Source organism: Daphnia carinata, chromosome 4 (genome assembly GCF_022539665.2).
Source record: "Daphnia carinata strain CSIRO-1 chromosome 4, CSIRO_AGI_Dcar_HiC_V3, whole genome shotgun sequence".
Lineage (NCBI taxonomy): Eukaryota > Metazoa > Arthropoda > Branchiopoda > Diplostraca > Daphniidae > Daphnia > Daphnia carinata.
Genome location: NC_081334.1, coordinates 4412074 through 4429473, shown reverse-complemented (window position 1 = coordinate 4429473; position 17400 = coordinate 4412074). Strand labels below are relative to the sequence as shown.

The window sequence follows — 17400 nt, the reverse complement described above, 5'->3', positions numbered from 1 at the left end:
CATGATTCTTCTTTGAATACCAAGCTTCTGAAATTACAGAACGATGGTGAATGTGGAAGAACGTCAACACCGACGTGAATCCTATGGATAAGAATAGGAACATCTCATTCATCATCGTTTATCAGATCATCCCATGTCAACTTCGATCATATCAACAAGTGCTGCCTTTTCCTGTAAAATGTGTTGACAATGATTCCCCAGCACAATTTCAGTAGTCTTTGTCATTTCTGCTGAATCAGCCAACACACATAGACAGAAACCCCAACTATTAATTCTAGGTATTTAAGGTTTCTTTCGTGATTAGTATTTATTTTCTAAATCCTAATATCTCATTGTAGAACTGCCAAGACTTCATCTTCAGCAAAAAATCTGGCCCTACAATGTTTCCTGGCTTCGGATAACAGGCCTAAGTAAAATAGCCTTCTGCATTATAATTACACTGGTAACCTTATATTCCTCATATAGTGACATGTTTGCTTCATATTTATTATTTAGAACCACGCCATTTTCTTCTTCAGTCCCACGCAAAATTGAAATCAAGATTCTAAATTTTGTCCGTTCTACGCTTCATCATCCGTCTTCGCCTCGCCCGTCACCCCGTCGTCGCCCCTTCTTCATCTCGCCCGTTGCCCCGCCATCGCCTCGCCCGTCATCGCGTCGCCCGTCGCCATGCCATCGCTTCGCCCCGCCACTGCCTCGCCCATCGCCGTGTCATCGCCTCGTGGTATCGTTTTGTTTTTGTTTTGTATTATGTGTAAAAATTAACCCGTTGGCTGCCACCCACCCTCTTTGATCCCCTTTTTTTTTAGCGTGACAGGGACGGGCCGCGCTGTTCTGCTCCATGGTCATCTGCCATGGGGTGGAGCAGCGCCACTGCCCAAAATTGGCCGAACGGCCCTTTAGGCAATGCACCGTAGGGAATTCCCTTATTCGATACGGCTGATGAGACCGGGGGTGTGCATTCCCGGAAAGGTCTCATCGCCGTGTCAGCCCGGACTTGTCCACAGGCAAGTCCCTTTGGCCGCTATCCCTTTGATAGCGGTAGTAGCGACTGTAGGTAAGGGTGGCGTGGCAGCCAACGGGTTAGTTTTAAGTGTATTCGTGTATGTACTTTGTATTGTATGTGGAACATGTATAGTGGTGGATTTGAGGGTGGAAGGAGGGAAAATAAAATGTTCTTAAAATTACTTACTTTTCATATTTATTTATTTTGATGTATATTGGATGATGTGGGGATCGAACTCAATATTTCTAGGATGCCAATCACGTGCTTTACCTTTCATGGTATACATTGGCTAATGTGGGGATCGAACCCAAGAATTCTAGCATGCCAATCACGTGCTTTACCATTAACCTAATCACACGATGTTTTATGTTAACAATCATCCCATTAAACCTTTGTATGCAGTTCATTTTAACATAGCGATCAAACTTTAAAGCTACGATTGTAAGGACAGCAATAGCACAGAGGAAGCGTGCTGGGCTGGAGTGTCAATGGTCTGTGGTTCGATTCCCAGTCTGGATACTATTGATTCCCGCCAAAAGGCGGTAGAGGAAATTAACTGGATATAGAAAAATCTGGGCAGTTGGGATCAGATGGTCGAGAAGAAATAAGTTGATCAATGTAATATGTGAACACAGCGAACACAGACAATGAAAGAAATGATTTTAGCAAAAAAATATTTTATAAAAAAAAAAAATTTTATTGACAATTCTCTGCACATTAGAATTATTTTTGCAACTTTAAAAAGGCAAAATAGCCCTTTCAAAAGTTGCCGTCAACCCAGGCAGGGGGAGACACTGCCTTGTTGACCCACCGGGGAGATTACCCGGTGATTGGCTAAGAGAAGCCGGAAGAAGAGCCGAAGATATGGAACATTTTTACTGGAGCGATTAACCTTTAGTTCGGATTTGTGGGTTGCCACCTCGCCCTCCGTGAACACATCATCGGACTAAGCGGACCCCCACGTCCCCTTTCCGGCCAGAGCCCTCCAAACCTCGGTATATGTTATTTTTAAATATACCGTACAGTAGGGGCATGACCCCCTACGGGCTTATTACGAGTCAAGGGGAAACGGGGCTACGGAAAGGAAGGGAGCCCAGATATGCACTTCAATTTTTGAATTTTAAATACCGTTTGGGGAATATGAATTAAGTGTAGAAATTCCATGTCTTCCATCCAATAATCAGTTTATTCAATGTCTTGCCCCAAACCAAGAACATTTACAGCGCCAGTGTTACTTTTCACCTTTATTTAAAAAAAAACAACAACATTAACTATTGAACAGAAAATTATGTAGGTTAGATAGTTGGCAGAAAATGCTTCGTGTTTACTTACAAGTCCCTTTCTACGAAGATGAGTTTAGGCTTTGAAAGGTTATTTCAAACTGCAACTTCAGGAAAACCAACCAACTATCACCAAATAAATCCAAGTTTCCCTGTGCCCTAGATAATTCTCATGTTTAATTAGAATGTTAATGCAATTCTAGATAATTCTCCTACCACGTTGGAAATGACCTTTTCCATCAAGCTGGTGCCAACATCAGTTTTTTTAATATAGCATATCGAACAAAACCTGGAAACAAAGCAGAACTTTTCAATAAGCTATTACTGGCATCATATGCTGCTGCCCTGACAACGAACAAATTGACAGTTCAGTAGAGTACTCAGTAACAGGCAATTCCTCCGCTAGATGTCTTCTAAATATAGGTGCTTTAAAAAATAAACAATTTTTTGTTTCATGGTCACAAATAATACTTGTTGCAAATATGTTTGTTTTTGTTTCTGCAAGTGTAAATGGAGTCAATGTCAAGTGTTCCATGGCTATAAGGATAGGAGGTATTCAAAGTCCTAAAATAAATGTTTTATAGCATTAACCTAGAGAAAAAAAGTTAATAATAGAATGGGCAACATTACCAAGCAATTACCAGACAAGGAAATAAATTCTTCGAAGCAACTACAAAGCTACATGGCTGCCAATATGTACTGCTCCTATTTGTGATAACAATGTATGAAAGGTAGTATCAGCAAATGGTTTTATTGTTGTTTTGTTTCTAACCTAACCTTAAAATGCAAACCTCCCTTTTTCTTTTGTTAGTGATGAAGATGGAATTTCCTGTCCTACTTGTTTCTGTCATAGACTGTGGGGTCCACCGTTACAAAACTCTACATCAGCAATAATCGTTTTTCACTGCTCAGAACCTGCAAATGTCGTGAATGAAAAAATTTTAATTAAAAATAATTAAAAAAATAGTTGTAACACCAAGCATTATTAAATGACTTGCCTAACTATGGAAATAGCTGGAACCACAATGTATGTCTCCACAATCCTGAAATGATTGAAATGACAAGCTTTGTTTATTCCATTAGTTCTAATTTTTAAAAAAGTACAAAGCCTAACTGCATGATTGAGCAGCTTGGCTTGATGCCTTTTTTTTTAAAGCAAGAAGGAAGCAATAACCAATATCTCAATGCGCCTGTCGTGCTTACTTTTAAGGACACGAGTTACCATCCCTGATAGCACACAGATAAAATCTTCTTGCGTTCATGGTATGAGATGAAACTAATGACAAAGAATAATGCAATAGTGGAATATGGAAGAATGCCATTATCCCACATTTATGATCCTTCTTAATAGCCATCTGGCACGGAGATCAGAGAACGAGGGCCAAGGCACCACCATGTCTTGTTCACAACTTGTGATATTCCCTAAAATTTAGAAAGAAACAAACAATGACTCAGCATGAAAAGAATTACTTCTTATAGTTTCTTCTTAATAATGTGCCATTCATTTTGTAATTTGAAAAGGAGTTTCAAATATCGTTAGGTATTCTCAAATTAAACTTTCTTGTGGAACAATGTTTTTGTTAGAATTAGAATCGATGTCTTTGGTTAACAATGTTTTCTTGACGGAACATTCACTCAATTATTACTTTACCATTGCTGCCTGATGTGTCCAATATTTCGCCCGTCAGATGCACACCACATGTTTCACACACGACAACGAACTAGCAAATGGCGACTGATGGCGGTTCACAAAACTCAAGCAACGTTACCACATATTTCAAAATGGGCGGCGAATTCAATTTAAGACAACTTATTAGTTTTCTCTTGCACAGGAAGATACTATGCAAAAATCAAAAATTAAAACAAGGAGATGGCTGGTTGTCTTTAAAACACAGGCAGATCGCTTGAAACAGGTAAACGAAGAGGTAGTCACACATTTGCATACGTAAATATAAATTCTACGCAGGATGCAAGGGAAGGACAGCCTACTCCACATTAAGAACTGTTTCAGCTGTCATCTTTCATTTGCAAAAAACATTTACCCGAAGAAATGAGAAGCAGCCATTATTATGAAGTGTCCTATACTTCTTCTTAGACTGTCAAATGCTTTCGTCTGCTACAGGTGGTAATTGATTGCAAGTCGCAATAGTAGGGGGGTGTTGAACATCTTTGTTTTGGTCAATGTATTTTTGTATTGCTTCACACAACAGTATTGGTGCCTCATCGTTGGTAGAGTGAGCAGATTAAAAGTTTGCTGTGTCTTTTCTATGTACAGATAAAGGTCCACGAAAACGCCATTTTTGTCGAACATGTTGGAAAAGAGATTGGGGTAAATGATTACGGTTGGAGTGGTGGCTGGGGCGTAGCTAACACATTTCGTACAGCGGGAGAGACATACATCATCAAACTACAACACATCTCAGTAATGTTTATTGTTTTTACGGTGCATAGAATATTGTTGACACGTTGATTTGTCTCGCTGCGACATTAAAACACAGGAGAGGGGAGCTAAAAGAAGAAGATACCCAAAAATTATTTTATTACGCGAACAATTTGTTGAAAAATCCCACGATTCACGCTTAGACCTCCTCACGAAACAGCAAGATGGACGATCGGCTTCAAAAAAAAAAACAAAGGGGACAGAAAGTTTCACAGAAAGGAATAGTTTTGTTTACACTCGGCGAGACTGTCCAGTGAAATGACATCAAACCCAATTTACGCCACGCCCTTTTTAGCTACATAACGCGGTGTGGAATGATAGGCCCAGGGAAACTGTCAAAACAGCGTTGCCATTTTGTTTAAATAGAGCTTTTTCCATTTTCTACTCTCCTACTGGAAAACAACGTAAATACGTCGGAAACAGAAAAAATAAGGTCGTCATTGGTTGTGTAAAAAAAAATAAGTGGATAGCAATTAAAATAATATAACGCGCTTATGGATGTCATCACGCCCATTAGCATCACGTCGTGAACTGCCTCATCAATTTCAGATTCCCTCTACCTACGAGATACTTCATACGCCCCAGATTGTTACAAGATCTCAGTTAACTGTGACCCCTCAAAACGAGGTGGGTCACAAACTTAAAATTATAATAACAAAAAAGAAGAGTGGAATCACTAAGACGAGGCCAAGGTTTTAAATAAGAAACAATTCCCAGCCGCTTTTATCGGATCTTCGCGTTTTATTTAAAGGAAAACAATTTCTTGATTCGTTTCAGGATCGTGCACTTTAGGCGGAGGTTGCACTTGATGATGATGGCCGTGCGGAGGTAACTGAGGCGATCCTCGGGCTGCTTGTTGGAGTAAAAGGGACGCCGGTTTGTCCGGTATTTTAGGTGGATTCATGTTACCTCCTCCACTTGCAGTGGCAGTTGAGTGATGGTAGTGGTGATGCCTGGGACTCAGCATTTGGATAGAGGCTGGACTGCTCCCCGTGCGACTGTGTCCGGCGGGCTAAAGCTGCTCGAACTGAATTTCGGTTTGAATGGATCAGCTGATAGGATTTTGGATACGGCCCGCTTGTGCTCCAAACTTTCAGACAGACGTAGAGGCAGCAGCTGCTGGACCAGACTTCCGCCAGTGGGTGATGCCACGTTGCCGTGCGGGCTGTGATTGGACGTGTTGCCGTTGTTGGCGCTACCGGCCGTGCCACTAGCGTGGCCCGTCGATCCCATGGAGGCTCCTAATTTGGCCAATTTCATGGGTAGCTGTTGCTTGATTGGCAGCGTCGTAGCCAATGCCACGACGGCCTTTTGCTCGTTTTTGGCACTAATCAAATTCATGGGCAAAGGCAAGTTACTACAACTTTCTCGTTTGAGAAGTCCAGCACTTGCTGCACCCATTCCGGCCGTGTTCGGTCCTCCTGAAACTGGAGATTTCAAATTAAATATCATCCCCAGGACGGCGAAAACAAAAAGATATTTCAATTATTACTTGTCTTCCGTCTGCCCAAATCGACGGAAGATGGCGTTGGCGAAGGCAGAAGCGACGTGGCCGGTATCAGCGCCCGTAGCACCCAATTTCATGGAGCAATTTCTACTTCCAGCAGTCGTCAACTTGGCCGTCGGTACTCTCAATAAACGCAATCTAAATGGTGAAAAACAACGTTAAGAAATACGTCATCGATTAAGATGGGAGACGCTGTTTACCTTTCAATTCAATCGGCTCCGTCGTCGGTGCAACGGCCGTAGCTGCTGGACGTGCTGGAGTGGGGAGAGATGGGACAGCTTCGGGACGATGGCCGTTAGCTGTGCATTCCGCGTTCATGCGGGTTCAGGCTTTTTCAATGTCAAGGCTGAGTGGCAGAAGCGAAGGAATTCGGAAATTAGGAGATGTACCGGGACTGTCCGGGTCTGCCTCCGCTTCCGTTTTAGTGCAGCTCTCGTCCGACGAGCTGTCTTCCGTCTCACTTTCACTACGTTCGCTCCTATTAGCCGAACTGACGTCATCAGCCGAAGAATGTATCCGCATGGAGTAAACTTCTCCCCGCATGGAAGAACCGATCCCGGACAGGCTTTCGTCCGACCGGTGACGCATATTGCAGCCCATGTTCCGACTACTAGCTGCTGAAGACGTGCCGTGTGGAGGAGGAGGAAGTGGTGGAGCCGGAAATTAAAATGCCGGACGGCTAGGAATTCCGGAATGATGGCCACTATTGTGCTGCCTCTTGAGAGGTGGAGCGCTTGGTGATTTTTGCAATTAGGTCGGTCCGGCCGCCACTGTCCTGACGGATAATTCAACGCCTAAGGGCGACCCACTTTCCGCCTCCGAGCAGCTGAGTATCGGGCTGAGAATCTGCATTTGTTGTTGTTGCTGATGCAACAACGTGGGTACTTGTTGTTGGTGCTGCTGGTGGTGATGGATGCGACCGCTGATCCGGGGAGGAGTGCTACCGTGCCGAGGGGACTGGTGGATTGGGCTGGATGGTAGGAATGACTGATTGACTGTTGTTGTTGTTGATGCTGCAACTGTTGAAGGTATGGGTTTTTAGAGAAACGAGGAACTTGATGATAGGCCGATGCCAGTGGAGGAGGAGGGATCAACGGTGGCGCTATCATTTCTTCTGATAGCGGGTGAAATCTGGGATGGCCGGGATCGTGCATTGGGCTGCGTCTTTCTCGACTCACACTGCCGCTGTCACTCCTGCCAACCGGCCTCAGCTGCACTAGGGGGCCAGCCATTTGTTGCTGATGATTTTGCTGTCGAATTTGTTGGTGGACTAACGCCAGCGGCGTTATGACTCCACCGTAAATCGACGCCATCAAATTCGAATAGGGATGATTGGGTTGTTTCATCATCATGGCGATGTCGTCGACGCGCACAGTGGCCGGCTGCTTGCGATCCGTTAGGAAAGAAGTCGTCATCTCTCCTTTGCCCTTGACTTTGACTCGTCCGCGGCACTGGAACTCGTACGGTTGGTGCCTCAACACTTGATAAACCTCTTCCGTCACCTACAAATTGCAAAAACAAACAAGTTAATCCAATTGATCATTCAGATTTCCGGGAGTAAATAGATACCTGCGTGTGATTAGGCAATCCAGTGGAATCCATACGACTAGCTACATTGACTGTATTGCCCCAAATGTCGTACTGGGGCTTACGGGCTCCTATGACTACGGCTACGACAGGTCCAGTTTTCATTCCAACACGCAATGTGAAATTATTGTACGAATTTTCGTTTATGCAAACGAGTTTCTCTTTCATGGCGAACACGAATTCAACGAGCGTGGCGAAATAGAAACTGGCAGTCACATTAGAGTCCGTTTCAAGCTGTCCGATGCGCATAACCGGCATGAGACCGAAAGCGGGCAAATAAGTCGATCCGACCGTCTTGATCTTGTCGATCGAACGGAATCATTCCTCGCCCAGCAATTCGTCAAAGTCGGCGATAATCTCGTTGAGAAGTCGTAGGCATTTAACGCCCTGATTATTGCCGTCCAGCTCGATATAGAACTCGTGGAAATCGGTGATGGACGCGAAAAGAACGCCCACTCGTGAATAACTCTGATGCTAAGTTCCAGATTGCTCCTGGTGTTGTGGCCGTTTTGGCCGAGAAAATGCTGGGCCACGTGTGACGACAGTAAACTGAATAGGATGCGCCGATTGCTGTGCTGCAACGCATCCATCTCCTGTTTCTCCTCTTTAGCTTGGCTTTGCCACAGGAAATCTAGACGAGCCGTCCACTCGACTTGGCGTTCATGCAAGATGATTCCCAGCAGGAAGAGCAGCAGCTGTAAAGAGCCCATAGCGCGCAAAGGGATCAGCATTCCAGTGCGGACGTCATAGCAGTCGAGGATGGGCCGATGGGTTAGGTGGAAGAGCAGCAAATAGACGCATGTCACCAGAATCAATACGACGCCTTTGACTATGGCAGGGAAACGTAAAAAGATGGCCATGCCCAAAAAGCCGAGTACGCCGGACAGGATGATGTAGTGCGGCAACGGGCAACTGCGATGGTCTACGACGACGGAGCCTGCAGCCGATCGCGTGACATTGGACGACACGATGGGAACGCACGTGTTTTCGGGACGGCAAGTGAACTGAGCAAAAATCAATCAATTACAACATTGTCGATTGAATTCTTAAAAATAAATAAATACACGTTGACTTGAGCGACGGCACAGAGGAGGACGATGGTAAAGACGGTGATGGCCAGCCGGAAGGCGAACGCGTGAGTCACATCCCATCGAAGCCATCGAAGCCGGGCGGCCAAGAGCATCATAAGCAAGTCGGCCGTCCAGACAAAGGCCGTGAGGAAAAGGAGGAGGAGAATGAGCGTCCGCGGCAAAACGGCCAGCTGGACGCCGCCCAAAAATACCAGGAGGACCAGATTGAAGCCAACAAACTTCCGAAACTGCTATCCGCATCCCGTTGGTACTACACATAAAAGGCCGGAATTTTACAAAACCATTGCTTTCACAAAAGAACACATGATGGGCGTTACTTTTTCCTCTTTGAGCGAGTCACGGAAGCAGAGGGTTAGTGCGTGGACATGATTGGATTTTTCTTGTCCCATCGAACGTGCCTCGATCGCCTGAGCTAAGAATTTGTTGACCCTATTGGTCGATTGATGTTGATGGAAACTGGCATGGCGCTTTTTTAGTGGCCGTTTCAAATTGTCCGTCACCTTGTTCTAATGCAAACAAAAAAAACATGAAATGTAATTGGATGCGCGTTATTTATTTGATATTTTTTACGCGTTACCTTTTTATGGCCAGCCAAGGTAGGACCAGAATTGTGACAATTGGCCGGGTTCTGTTGATGTTGCACGTTGACAGAATGGACGGGCGGAGCGGCCGCAATATTGGAAAAGGGCACCTCCACCGAGTATTTGATCGAGTGCAGCAGCTGGACCACCACGTTGGAAACATTGCGGAACGATAATTTGCGACGTTGATTGACATCCGATCCGTTGCCAGGTCTGCCGGCTTGCCCGATAGCGCTCCTCACCTGCAGCGTGTTAAACAAGAGCGGCTGCATGTTGTGCGTGATGTCGATGGCGAAAAGCGAGGATGCAAAAATAAAAAGGAGGATGGAGGGAAAGTGGGGAAGTTATAAAATTGTTTAAGTTATATGATAAAAGTCGAACAGGTATATAAGTTCACGCTATTACCTACCTTAAAATGCTGCATTTGTATAATGAATTCAAAGCCTCTCATCATCCTAAGTACTGTTATTCAGCACCATAAAATTAGCTACCGACAAAGAATAAATAATGATTGAATGCATATTCTTCATATACCGCACATCCATTCAAGAGATATGAATGCCCAAAGACACCAGACAAAACAAAGAATTAGCATAAACTTTAGAAAAGGATGTTGTGCTTACAAAAACAGAAAACAAATAATGTAAACCTTTAAAGTACATAACTTGCTTCCTTTCCCATTCATGAGTCAGTGAATTTTACAGTTTCACCACGAAGTGTATTTGTTTTTGTAGGCCATAGCCCTGACGTCAGCAAGTGTCCTACGACCCAACTCTGAGATTTAATTGACCCTACTTCCAATAATACCCAAAAAAATTTGCAACAATTAATTATATTTTGTTTTTCACTTACCTTTCCAATAATTTCGCACCTTGCCACCTTGGCGACTGTGGATGAGTTGGGTCTAATATTTGGAGTTGCCAATTCATCGCAAGTTGACGACCCTAAAGTAATCTACATTAAGTCACTGAAGTACATTAAGTACAATAAGTCATTATTCTACATTAAGATATGCAATCATTCTGACCATTCTGTATGAAAGAACTTGCAATAACATACCAGCATTCCATCATACCTATTCCAGATCAGATTGTAGTTATTGAATTGCTTCATCGTTATTAAAGACATAGTGAAAACACAGGAAGGTCCCTTGAAACAGGTAATCACACATTAGCATACGTAAATATAAATTCTACGCAAGACGCAAGGGAAGGACAGCCTGCTCCACATTAAAAGCTGTTTAAGCTGTCATCTGTGAAAAAAAAACGTGATAAATTAATCCTACCCTAAATTGCCGGATTACTACAATATACCTGAACATAAAAACGCACTATCAACTGTGTTTGGAAATCTTGAAATACTACGAAGGTGTCAATCAAGGGAACCAACATCATGAACCTCATGAAAGTTTGTGAGATACTATGCTATGTAAAAACGTTTCTGAATTCTTTATTCAATTTTTGGAATGCCCAAGGATATTCTTTGGAAGTTGCAATAAGGAGTAACGAAATTTGGAGGTAGGACACGAATCACGTGTCCAACAGCCAATCAGCCATGGGCTTTCATATTTTCTTTCTCAAGCTCGAACTTTTTTCCGGGAATGAGAAAACCGAAAGCAAGTAGAAAAACGGAAAAAAAAACAGTCAAAATCACCCAGCACTCGAAATTTAAAAAATATAACATTATATTTTAATAAACGGTAATTAATTTATTCCAATTGAAATATTTAACACTAGAATTTTTTTTATTCAAAAAAGCGTTTAAACAGACGGGCACTAATTATCGATTATTTGGTGTTATCGGTAGTGTATAGGTTGCGGAATACGTCACTATGCGTAATAACCGTTGCCATATCATACGTATGGGTACTAGATACTAGATCCTTGTACACCATGATACGATGAATACATGTTCCGCATAATCGCTATTTTGAACACGACACGTCACAACACAGCTATGAATAACATATACTTTTAAAAAATGAAATAATATATTTTCTCAACGAACACGACTTTGAAAATGATTGAACTTTAATTGTAACTGCATTAGACAATTGATTTCACATAGAAATTAGAGCGTTTGCAATCAAATACCAATAAAAAACGCGAAATCAAGACAGGATGGCGACTTGAAATGCATGTCGAACGTGGCCAAATCGTACTTAAGAAACGCGTTCGGCTCGGATTTTCATCGCAGCTTTTCTGAGTTTCATATACTCTCCAAGTGCAAACTCGATTCTGCAAATCTACCAAGTCTTATTATTTCACGTATCGAAAACTTCCCCGCAAAGTTCCGAAAATGAATTCGCCTATTCGAAAGCTTCCAGGTGTGAAGAAGCAGTTTGCGCACGTTCAATCCAAGGTTGACTGCAAGAGGCCAGCAATTCCATCGGCTGCGGCCGCAACTGCCAAGGGCAAACCGATCCAGGAGAGTCAGTGCCCCAAATTGAAGACGAAATCGCCCACTGTCACCGGTGCGACGTCCTTCAAATCATCTCCCCCCGTTCAGGAATTGGCTAAACCTTTCCGTGCCAGACCTGTTCCGCAAAGCCACTATGGCCAGCCGTTTCGACCTGTGCTGGGACGAAAGAGTCCTGTATCCATTGAGGCTCCGAAAGTCGTGGAAGTTCCTGCTGCCGAGGCTGTTCAAGACGCTCCATGTCAAGACGCAGTTGAGGAAGTTCCCGATGTGGCTGTTGAAGTCCTTGCTGCAGAGGTCGTTGAAGCCGCTTCGTCTGTTGGTGCAGCAAATGTGCTTCCAGACGAAGTAGTTGAAGTTCCTGCTGTCGCAGAGGTTGTTGAAGTTGCTCCGGTCGTTGACGTAGAGGCCGTTGAGGAAGATGTTGATGCTGCACAGGTGATTGAAGACCTTCCTGTTGCCGCAGATGTTGAAGCCGCTTTGTCTGTTGAAGTCGCAATTGTCCGTCCAGACGAAGTAGGTGAAGTTCCTGCTATTGCAGAACTTGTTGAAGTTGCTCCGGTCGTTGACGTAGACGTCGTTGTCGTAGAGGCCGTTGAGGAAGTTGTCGATGCTGCACAGGTGATTGAACACCTTCCTGTTGCTGCAGAGGTTGTTGAAGCCGCTGATGAGGATGAAGTGGTGCCTCCCGTTGTAGCTTCGGCTGCTGAGGCCCCTGTTCCTTCTGAAGTTGTTTCTGGAACTGAGAAGAAGAAGCGAAATCGCAAGAAGAAGAAGAAGGCGGTTGCTTCAGATGCTCTGGATGCTCCACCTGTCCTGGAGGCTCCCTCTGTTCAAGTTGAACCCCGAGTAGTCGACCCAGCTTGGTACGCCACTCTAACAAGGAAGCAAAAACGTAACATCCATACCAACAGGAGGCGTTCGGCAGCTTGGAAAGCTCAGCGCGAGCTTTTGGGCCCTGATGCTCACATTTACATCGCCCCTGGTGTTCAAGGAGAGCCTCGAGTTTAGACGTCGATGCAGTTTGGCATCTTTTGTTTTCGATAAAAAACTGTACAGAAATCTACCACCAGCCCAGAATTGGTCTCATCCCGTTCATCAGCACATTCAAGACTCTCTGTCGATGCTTTGATTTATTTCATTCATTGATGTCTTCGTGGCTATTTGGACGCATGTAAAATGACGATATAGATACAACACTTATCTCCGATAAAAGTGCTTATCCGTAACTGACTTTTACGTGCCGACATTTTTGCCCCGAAGCATTATGGTGATTAATCAGCTCGCAGAGAGTTCTCCAGCACAGTGAATCTCTATCATGATCAATTCTGGTTTGTACAATCACTCGGTTATGTATATAGCAAAATTCCTTTGCTTGTTTGTTTGTTGTCCTCCCTTTTATTTTTCGATTGACCAACTATTTTAAACTGTTCTGCCAGTTTAAAATACACAAAATTTTCAAAACTCAATCTAGTTGTTATCTTACTTTATTTCGGACAATTTTTCCAGAGAAAATAATACGATCTTGACGGCAAAATGCATCTCGTCCTAACGCACACAAAGTTAACGGCCACCAGATTACGCGAAATGATATGGTTCACTGCACACACACAAGAAAAACACATACAAATGTTTATCTTGGATCAAATATGATTGGCTATAAAGTACACTTGATCTGTAACCATCACGACAGATATTATTTGCACTGAAAGAATTTGCACACAAAGCCAGACCTGTCTAACAAAGTAACAATCAAACATGTCGATCCCATGTTCAGCCAAGAACGTTCCGCGTAATTTATTCGTTGTGCAGCGCACGCAAAGACGTAGTTCGTTTGATCGACAACGGTCGAACTGTTTTACTGACTTTCTAGCAACTACGTAATATCAATCTAAACTTTTCATTTCATGTTCAAGTATTGATGTTCTAGTGAAATGGAACGCTGGCAATTCTACTTGTGCAGCCAGTATTAGAAGGAATTTTACATAAAGTAGTTTTGTTTCTTTTGTACTGGCGTTCGTAACTGCCCATCAGACGGGACATTTCGCATAGGATTGTCCATGAGGTGGTGGCGGTGAGGGAAGTCGTACCTGCCATAAGGTATCAAAAGCAAAAACAATTTGGGTCATTACATTGTGGTCTTGCTAATCCATTGTTATTAAACAGTGTGGAATAGGTGGTGGAGCTTGTAGGTATAAAGGTAAATATGAGACTCATATCTAGTTTTTTTTCTTTTTTTTTTTTTTTACAAATTTTTAGTGTGTATTTTTAACAGTGTGGAGAACAGGGCCATGTAGCAAGGCATTTTCCACAAGGAGGAGGCAGTGGTTGCAGCAAGGGTTACAACGTAAATGTTAGTTGTATCTTCGCAAAAATATTTTATGTTCCAGTGTTCATTGTTTTATCCCTAGTGTCATAAAGCTGGCCACACCTCAAAAAACGGCCTGAATCCATTAAGTGAATTGATTGAAGATAGAAAGCTGCATGAACAATGCATTCCGGAGGCTGTGACAAGTGATGTAAAGGGACTGTTTAAGGGCATCATCTGTGGGGAACCTCTAACAATTTTGATAAAGTTGTCCTCCAGGTAAGCCATCCTTCGAAATTGTATTTTATGATTTGAAAATGTCCATTGTTTTGCTTCAGGTTACAGGAAAAGATGTACCTCAATATTTAACATCATTTGACGAAGCCAGCCTGCGCTCACTGTTACTTCAGAACATTAGAATTCTGGCTATGTAAAACCAACACCTGTACGCAGAAGCCTCGATTGCAGTTATTCTGACCAAAAGAGATTTGATGACTTGTGGTGTCATAGTTTCCGAAAAAACGGTAATCCAATTAATTGACGCTATGTGATTTTGAAACCTTAATGCCCGCGTACTGACTTGATTCGAATGGATCGGTATGAACTGGGTAAGTTGATGGAAAAGTAATTTTAAGTGGGCACGTCGGTGATTGCGACTACGAAATGGTTCAGTTGCATCTAAGATACTCAATAACCCCATCGTAATATTCGTTGATTAAGTCATCTAACATTTCACATTTTTTCACGTAGGCGGCGTACTTGGCCGGTTATGAACATATTGTTAGAACAAGGTGTTGCTGGTACGCTTCACGCCATGTTGCAAAAGCCAGAAGTTGTAATTATCGCACCCACTCGCGAGTTGCCATTTAAATCCACCGCGTGGCGTGTAAATTCTCCTGCAATTCGGCTTTAAAGTTTGTGATTATATATGGAGGAAATGTCACGAGCCATCAGCGGGCAAATCTTGAAGCTGGGTGCAATATTCTTGTCGCAACCGCTGGGCTACTGAAGGCTTTTCTCGTCCATGGAGTATTTGACTTCTCGGGGGTCAGGTTTTTTTTTATTTTGGACGAAGCTGATCGAATGCTTGATATGGGTTTCGGCCTCGATATTGAAAAAATTGTCAACCAGCCTACGATGCCTCCGAAAGTAAGTTCTCAATGGTTTTTAAGTACTAGATTTTACTACTGTAGTTTGTTTCTCTGTAGGAATCCGTCCTGTCCGTATGTTTTCGACTACATTCCCAGATGAAGTACAAGTGCTGGCTTCGTCACAACGGGCATTGCCAGTGGGACCAATCTGGATGTTGAACAGCTGTTTTTCTCAGTGTTCGGAAAGAGGTAAGAGAGCAAAGCTAACCGAAGTTTTACAAGATGTCGGTGATGCCAAGACTATCGGTTTTGTCGAAAACAAAAAAACCGCGTATTTCGTCACTGCCTTTTTCTGCAATAACAACTTACAAGTAAGAATTAAACCTGTTGTGAATGGGCAGGGTGTCTTTAACTTTAAATGCCTAGTCTACCAGCATCCATGGTGATCGTCTTCAGAGTCAGCGCTAACAAGCGCTTCGTGACTTCAAGAATGGTATTGGCAATATTGTCGTGGCCACTAATGCTGCTGCCTGTTGTTTAGGTAATAGTTTCTATTTTCTTCTTCCGTTTTCTTACGTATTTGTTGTTTGTATTGTTTTTCCTAGATATTGCCGGCGTAAACTATGTCGTAAATTATGACTTGCCAACTGATATTGAAGAGTATGTTCATCGTGTTGGTCGAACGGGGCGCTTGGGAAATGTTGGAAAATCAATAAGCTTCCTTTCACGAAACGCTGGAAAGTTTGTGCCTTTGTTAACCAGGGTAAGAATCAGCTCCAGTTTTGACGTCTAACTATATTTCTGTGCCCTTGTGTTCGTAATTAATAATCCTACGCATATTTTTAGTCCCACGCCGATGTACCGCCATTCATGCAAGCGATGGTCTCAGGCGTGAGCGGAATGGATTACGGCTTTAGCGCTCCTTTGACTCGTGGGGGTTTTTCCTAGTTGAGATATGCGCTGAGTAAGTTTAGACCTAGGTAATTTTTGTTACTTATCTACCATGTTATTGTCTATTTTATGATCTAGTTCGGCGATAAACCTGGATTTGCTGCCTTGCTTATAGAAGTTGAAGAGAGTGGGGGTTAACTCAATGTCCGTTCACGTCGTCGTCATATTTTGGAGCAATCCAAAACCAAAATTCTTATCCAAGAACACCGTGGAACTATCTTGCAATGTTTGTTTTAAAAATTTGATAACGTGTTTGTTTTTGCAAACCCCGATATCCGAAAAGAGAAGGAATTTATTTTGTTGAAGAAAATAGTTTATTGGAATGTTTTAAGTTATACTACCCCACTTTTTACGCGAAAAATTTTTTTTTCCTTTATTTCTTAACTAAATAGCTATCGAAATCTAAAACTATGTATGTAAGGATGGTTATGGCATAATGGTAGCATGCTGTCCTAGAATGTCTATGGTCTGTGGTTCGAATCCTGGGCTAGAAAATATTGCTTCACCGCCAACGAGCGGTCGAAGAAATTTCCTGCCCAGAAAAAATCTGGGCGGAAGGGATCCGATGGTCGAGAGAAATGAATTTTTGCGATTTTTCGTTATTTCGACATTTAAAGGTGAGTTGTGAAAAAAAGCATGTCGTGGCGACTTTGGGTATTGAACCTCAGACCTTCAGCTTCTGAAGCCGATGCTCTTCCATTGAGCTATTTCACATATTTTAATTCTACTTTTTTTTATAGTGATTTTAGGAATGAGTTCTGGACTTGGAAAAATTCGACGAACACTTACTTTCGATCTCCTGAACCAGTGGTCAGGAAATGGCTTGGCTGGCTCGAAAAATCGAAGCCATGAGACCCCTTGCCTTTTCCAAGACCAGACAACGGCTTGGCTGGCTTGGAAAATCAAAGACAGGACTCAGGCCATTTGCCTTTTCGAATACCAATAGCTCATATAGCCGAAAATCAATTTTTTTTTCTCAGACAGATGTTTTTCTTTCACGCCGTCAGTTGTGCGTCAAACTCCACAATTTTTCTACAGGGTGTTCTTTTTTAAGGAATCGACTTCGTTTCTTTCCCTTTTTCGTTTTTTGTTTCCTTTTTCGATTTTCCTGCTCGCCATTAGGTTGTTGTGGCAATGACG

At 42.9% G+C, this 17400-nt stretch overlaps 1 protein-coding gene and 2 pseudogenes across 1 annotated transcript; 1 reads left to right on the top strand and 2 right to left on the bottom strand.

Annotated features, from left to right (window-relative positions):
- Positions 1 to 6214: 6214 nt before the first annotated feature.
- On the bottom strand, positions 6215 to 10906 carry LOC130695062 (Ca(2+)/calmodulin-responsive adenylate cyclase-like; annotated as a pseudogene).
- Positions 10907 to 11937: 1031 nt separating this feature from the next.
- On the bottom strand, positions 11938 to 13160 carry LOC132087909 (nuclear transcription factor Y subunit beta-like). The gene is made up of 3 exons (XM_059494983.1): positions 13151 to 13160; positions 12530 to 12786; positions 11938 to 12340 (listed from the first exon to the last, which is right to left on the bottom strand). Exons 1-3 carry the CDS (start codon positions 13158 to 13160, stop codon positions 12008 to 12010), a joined length of 600 nt encoding a protein of 199 aa, XP_059350966.1. The 3' UTR covers positions 11938 to 12007.
- A 399-nt stretch (positions 13161 to 13559) lies between these two features.
- On the top strand, positions 13560 to 16542 carry LOC130695063 (probable ATP-dependent RNA helicase DDX4; annotated as a pseudogene).
- Positions 16543 to 17400: the final 858 nt, after the last annotated feature.

Coding starts and splice junctions, on each gene's coding strand:
- LOC132087909 (XM_059494983.1), bottom strand. Junction 12,341..12,529: donor AGGAAGGTGTTCAATCACCT/GTGCAGCATCGA, acceptor TCACCTGTGCAG/CATCAACATCTTCCTCAACG.